Source organism: Rhinichthys klamathensis, unplaced genomic scaffold, assembly GCF_029890125.1.
Source record: "Rhinichthys klamathensis goyatoka isolate OS25496 unplaced genomic scaffold, OSU_Roscu_1.1 h1tg000487l_1, whole genome shotgun sequence".
Classification (NCBI taxonomy): Eukaryota; Metazoa; Chordata; class Actinopteri; order Cypriniformes; family Leuciscidae; genus Rhinichthys; species Rhinichthys klamathensis.
The window spans coordinates 26549-33349 of record NW_026606974.1 but is presented as its reverse complement, the minus strand read 5'-3'; the positions used below and the strand labels follow the sequence as shown (position 1 = coordinate 33349).

The 6801-nt window shown below is 35.4% G+C and overlaps 1 protein-coding gene across 2 annotated transcripts; it reads right to left on the bottom strand.

Moving 5' to 3' along the window:
- Window positions 1-6573, bottom strand: LOC130072428 (uncharacterized). 2 transcript variants are annotated; one of them, XM_056237519.1, is made up of 5 exons: window positions 6420-6573; window positions 3055-3206; window positions 2279-2477; window positions 1956-2110; window positions 1-433 (listed from the first exon to the last, which is right to left on the bottom strand). In XM_056237519.1, exons 1-5 carry the CDS (start codon window positions 6439-6441, stop codon window positions 344-346), a joined length of 618 nt encoding a protein of 205 aa, XP_056093494.1. In that variant the 5' UTR covers window positions 6442-6573; the 3' UTR covers window positions 1-343. The 2 variants fall into 2 exon arrangements, with proteins under 2 accessions (XP_056093494.1, XP_056093495.1); XM_056237520.1 differs by lacking the exon at window positions 6420-6573 and adding an exon at window positions 4819-4973.
- Window positions 6574-6801: the final 228 nt, after the last annotated feature.

The window sequence follows — 6801 nt, the reverse complement described above, 5'->3', positions numbered from 1 at the left end:
TTTATAATTTATTCATATATAAGGAGACACATTAACTCTTGCGATCCATAAAGTACATAATTCTGCTACTGACAGCAAAATATTTACAGAGGATGTACAATTTAAAAATGTAGGGGAAAAAATGCAAAAACAAACAAAATGCAACAGTGTGCATTTTGGCCATCCCTCCTCCCCTAGGAATAATCCATCAATAAAAAATAATTAAGAATAGCAAAACCACACAGAAATTAAACAAACACCATCAACACAACCTAATTGTGCCAACAACCTTGTAAACGACAGGCCTGGACTGTTTTAGTGGATGCATAAAACTAAATAGACCCCATCAGCTTTTTTGTGAATCTCAGTCTTTCTGGCTTGACCTTGTTCCAGTCTCGCTTCCCCTTACTTCCTGTTTTCTTCTTGCTGTGCTAAATATGGCTCGATCACACACCTGTGAAAGGAAATTTTATATCAGACAGGCTTCAGAAACACACAAAACTGAAACACTGACAAAACTGTGAAAAACAACTGAAAAACTCTCCCACACAGCCAACACTTAGCAAACAGCCATGAGGTTTATGTCATTTAAATAATCTCTGAAATCAAAAGGTTTGTCATTGTTGCAGCAAAACAATCAGGTGGCAAAAGAATTGAAAATCTGAAGTGCACACAGTCTACAATGTTATCTTTTTGCTATAACACCATCACAGGGTTCTGCAGAAAGAAAGAAAAAAACATTATTTCCTGTGATAGGGGTGGGTGTATGTAAGCGAGGGGGATACGTTAGAAGCGAGGGGAGCTGACTTATAGGCCTCGCCATCTCTGTTTCCTGTTGTGCAACAGTTTCTGAAGAAGTTAAATGCAAAAAAATTAAAGAATAAAAAATATTCGCTGCAGGTCTGTGAGCTACGGAAGCGTATTGCATTCACTTGAAGAAAAAAAATCTACTCTGTTTTTCCTGAATTAACAAGTTAATTATCTCAGAATTCCGAGATACATTTTTCATGGAAAAAAAGTTTTTGTTCTGTTTTTCTGAATTAACGAGTTAATTATCTCAGAATTATGAGATACATTTTTCTTGAAAAACATTTTTTTCACTCTGTTTTTATGAATTAATGAGTTACTCATAATTTTGAGATAATTAAGTCATTAATTCAGAAAAACAGAGCAAAAACTTTTTTCCATGAAAAATTATCTCGTAATTCTGAGTAAAAAATATTCGCTGCAGGTCTGTGAGCTACGGAAGCGTATTGCATTCACTTGAAGAAAAAAAATCTACTCTGTTTTTCCTGAATTAACGAGTTAATTATCTCAGAATTCCGAGATACATTTTTCATGGAAAAAAAGTTTTTGTTCTGTTTTTCTGAATTAACGAGTTAATTATCTCAGAATTATGAGATACATTTTTCTTGAAAAACATTTTTTTCACTCTGTTTTTATGAATTAATGAGTTACTCATAATTTTGAGATAATTAAGTCATTAATTCAGAAAAACAGAGCAAAAACTTTTTTCCATGAAAAATTATCTCGTAATTCTGAGTAATATTGTGAAATATTAAAATAAAAAAAGTTTTCTATTTTAAAAGATTTTCTATTTTAAAAGCAAAGCTTTTCAGCATCATTACTCCAGTCTTCAGTGTCACATGATCCTTCAACAAAAAATGCTGCTTAATGTTTTGCTAGAAACTGTGCTAATTCTGTGATGAATAGAAAGTTCAAAAATTTGAAATATAAATCTTTGTTAATTTGTCCTTTCTAAATAAAAGTATTCATTTCTTCAACAACAACAACAACAACAAAAAGAATGACCCAAACCCCAAGTTCAAAAATGATCTGATATTATCACGTGGGCAAGCATTGATTTAATTCCAGTTGTTTGCATGCGTTGCGCAGTGCTGTTTCCTGGAAATCATTGTGGGGAATGTGAAATAAAGGTCATTAGTTTCCCCGATTGGAGCTGCTATTATACTCACCCCCACAGTTACAATGCAAAGGATGATTTTGGCCATGCTGAAGAGAGAAAGGCAGAGCACAACCCAGTGAACAGTTGTATCTTCTGCAGCAGGAAAAGAATCATCATGGATCATGGTGGAGGGATAAACTGTGCTCACAGTCACATCCAAACATTCTGAAAATGAAGAGAAACATTTATTAATACTTAACTTTCTGAGATCTCGCATGCAATTACAAATTTAATAAGAAGAGGTTTGGTTTTGGTGACACCAACATAAAGAATATCAATAGTAAAGTCAAATAGATTAGAAAACGAACTAGATTGAACGGGGTTCTAAATTACCTGAGATATTCAGTCTAATAAAAGAATCATCATTTCGACCCCCAACCTCTGCAGCCAAGTAGCATTTATATTCTCCCGAGTCTGAAGGCTGCACGTTATGTAACTTCAATTCCTCTTTCTCTCCCAGAGAAACAGAAGTTAAGTTATTAAAAGTTGTATCCTCTCCATTTTTTCTCTTGATGATAGGAATAGGCTTACTCTAGAAAGAAAGACACAGCTGTGTTAGGGGATTTTGTTGTGGTGTGGTGTTTTCTGGTTAGTTGGTTGGTTGGTTGGGCAGACCAACCAGGTCAAAATGTTTCACTTGCTAGATGATATGCCACTGAGGTGCAGAGTTTCTTCTCATCAAATGAAATGCTCTGTTTGCTGGCTAACTATTCTTTTTAACTTAAAAAAAAAAATCATTGGTAGAAATAAAACAAACTGACAAACACAAGCATTTTAATCAGCCCAGTCTCATCCCAAGACGTCATATGTCTGACGCTTTTGACCATACGTCAACATCCGACGTTTTAGGGTACCCTTTAACGTCAGTATATGACGCTATGAAATCCTAACCCTACCCCAGACCTAAACCTACCCGCGTCATCTAACTGACGCCAAAGGTAAAGCGTCAGACATATGACGCCCTAAGATCGTCATCTAACTGACGTTAAAGGGTACCCTAAAACGTCGGATGTTGACGTATGGTCAAAAGCGTCAGTCATATGACGTCTTGGGATGAGACTGTGTTATTTTAATAATGCCAAGCAAATGAAGCCATCAAGGTAACTCACCTCTATTCTGTACCATATGACATAACGGTACGTTGTTGTTCGGTCAGTAGCTTTACAAGGTAGTCTGATGACATCGTTACAGCTTCCCTCAATGGAGTCCACGCTTTCTGATATCCCACAGTGCAATGCTGCCATTGCAAACAACAGCAATGCTGTAAAGAGGGACCAATAACATCAAACTAGATGTTAGTATTTCTCCAGATACTTACAATTCGCATCAGCAAAAAAAAGTTCAACTTTGGTAGTACTGGGGTCCTTGTTTGGATATACACTACCATTGAAAAGATTGGGGATGGTAAGATTTCTAATTGTTTCTAATTTCTAAAAGAAGCGTCCTAAGCTCAAGCAAGGCTGATTTTAATGGTTAACAGAAACCAGCACTGAAAATCCCTTAATATACAATATGGATGTTGGTCTATCATTGTGTTGACTGTATGTCCACACACTCTAATTTTAAATACTTGTCCACTCATTAAAAACTTTCACAGCTTTACTGATGGTGCTAAAATCTAGCTAACCTAATACAGATCAAATAAAAAAATAAAAACTCCCAAAATGTATGGCTATGTGGATTCAAATGCTATTTAGACAATAGTATTCATTAAAAAAAAGCTTTTTATTTTAAGCATGTTTAGAAGTAATTTAAAGGAATAGGTTAGGGTTTGGGTTAGGGTTAGCTAACCTTAGCTCCAGTGATTGTAAATGGAGCGTTATTTGATCACTTTCTAGGCCTATATAATTCAGGCACAGTTTGAATAACATTATTTCCATCCTAATGAAAGTACAATGTGAAGTTGATCGTTTAGTTACTGGTCTGATTAACTGACACATAGACAAAGAACATCTGACTGTACATGAATCATTGCATATCAGAATTCACGGGTCACAAATCAGGCATTAGAATTAACACAGTTTCTTACATGTTGTCGCATTACTGTCGAGTCCATATCCTAAAAGTCTGTTTGCAAATATACTAAATAATCCACAGTGAAATGCACCAAATACAAATAAATAATGCTCAATTGAGACATTCACATCTTGCCGTTCCCGAATCCATCTTTATTGCTTGCTAGCTCTAGTAACCCAGCATTAGCATCTCTCTGTTACCTACTACATGGCATGCGCGATTCGGTGGGCAGTGCTAAATAGGCAGTGATATAGAAGCAGGCGTTGATCTTCTGCTGCAGAGGCGGTGTTTAGCCACACTTTTACGTAATAAAGTGACTCATTCCACTACCTGTCGTTTTTGCAGATTGGCTCCAATATAAGCTGTCTAACGAGAAAGTTTTGATTTCTGAAACTTACAGGATGTTTTATAGTACAATGATCTCTTATATGTCAAAAGATTTTGATTTCTCAGTTCACGAACCCTTTAAATTACTATGTAACGTCAAACTGACCTGAAAGCTTCTACAAAATAGTTGAGTGGGAGATCAGATTGTTCCAATTTTGAGACTCTAGTAGAGTATGATTATTGTTGAAACAAGGCTCAAGTAACTTGTTGCTTGTTTGTTACAATAGCCGCCTAACTAAAAGAAAATTGTCTTCACCTTTCTTCACTATCTCTATATATAATTCCAGGGTTTTTCCTGCATTTAATTTGTTTTTTTTTTACACATTTTTGTCCCGCCAAAGCCTTATTAGATCAGTTATTGTGATTTATGAGTGTGGTAGATGATTGCTACACTTGTGACAGGGTGAATGTTAAATGGATAGTTCACCCAAAAATGAAAATTACTATTATAAAAATTATGATTTACTCACCCTCAAGCCATCTGTGTATATGACTTTCTTCTTTCAGACGAATAGAATCGGAGTTAAATTAAAAAATGCCCTGGCTCTTCCAAGCTTTATAATGGTAGTGAATGGAGGATATGATTTTGAAGGCCAAAAAAGTGCATCCATCCATCATAAAAGTACTCCACACGGCTCCGGGGGGTAATAAAGGCCTTCTGAAGTGTTTTGTGTAAAAAATATCCCATTCCGTCAGACGGCCGTACGCATCGATTTACTGCGAAAAAGTGACCCTTGACTTGACGCATGACGCATTGACAAACGCGGAAGCGCAGAGGATAGAGCAAAACAAATAAACGGTAACGAATAAATAGTCTAAAACGATAATTTTAAAAGAGAAATGTCGGAGGAGCTTGAGTTTGTTGCCCAGCCCTGTTTGTTTGAACTACGAAAGGCCTCAAAGCTTACGCTACTCCTACATCCTACGTCATACATCGCATCAAGTGTTAATTTTTGGCGCAAGTCGACTTGCGTAGGCCGTCTGCCGGAAGCTAGTAAGTTGATAAAGTTATAAATATGGATATTACACAAACGCTTCGCTTCAGAAGGCTTTTATTAACCCCATGGAGCCAGATGGATTACATTTATCATGGATGGATGCACTTTTTTGGGCTTCATTCACTGCCATTATAAAGCTTGGAAGAGCCAGGACATTTTTTTATATATATAACTCCGATTGTTTTCGTCTGAAAGAAAAAAATCATATACACCTAGGAAGGCTTGAGGGTGTTAAATCATGGGGTAATTTTCATTTTTGGGTGAACTATCCCTTTAACTGAGAGAGCGAGAACGAGCAAAGAGACAAGTTTGGATTAACATGTAACGTGGATTAACATGAACAAACAATGAACAGCTGTATTTTTATTAACTAACATTAACAAAGATTAATAAATACAGCAACAAATGTATTGCTCATGGTTAGTTAATGTTAGTTAGCAAATGACTGACATGTAAAGCAATGTTCATTTGAAAAAAGCACAAATCAAGTTGTTGTTAGATAGCTGGGTTTTTTCTTTTCAATTATAGGCTATATGGTAGAAAATTAGACTATTAGTTAAAATAAACTTTTTAATGCTACTTTTTTAATTCTACTTTTTAATATTGAGATGATTATATACCAAAATGTATCAGGTGTAGCCAAGAAGGATTTTTTCTTACAAAGCTATGCAATCCAGGGCAAGAAAGGATGACAGTCTTTCAGCCAACTCCGGCGACCATTTTTGACCCAGGAAAAACCCTGAATTCTATTATTTTGTAAAACTAGTCACTTTAATATTTTAACTTATAAACCTCAACCCCATTTCATTAACAGAAAAGAGAACAAGACTATAAAGTGAAAATCTCTTCCCTTCTGTGTGGCTCTATAAGTCAGGCATCTTGTTTACAGCGTAAATCAGCATCCACGAAGCACTTAAAATCACCACACACATACATTTCTGTGGAATATTATGCATAAATAATATGGTATTTTGTATTATTAGTTATTTTAAAGAAGTTATGTTTCAAAATTAGTGAAAAAGCTTCGTGAGCTAAAGTAAAATATTCTGAAATAATGTCTGATTTGGACTTACCTGAAATATTTTGGTGTCCCATTCTTAGTTCTTTACCGTGGGTAAAATGTAGCCATCAGTGATGATGGGGAAACAGCTGTTTCTAATCACTCCATCTACAAACAGAAAAAAATATGTCATCATTCTGAAACGACTCGGAGATTCTGCTTGAACAGTAAAAAATGAAACTATATGTCGTCTCATGTATGCCTCAATTCTGCCCTCTAGTGACTAGTGCTACTGTGACACGATGGCAAAAAAGGTTTTGCAATAAACACAATATAAAAGAAAAAGATAATTGACTTGAACCAAATATTTTTTTATCAGTTTTAAACTCAATCATGGACTTTCATGCTATGCAAATTTGTCTATTTCATCACTGACTTAAGTATCTATCCATATC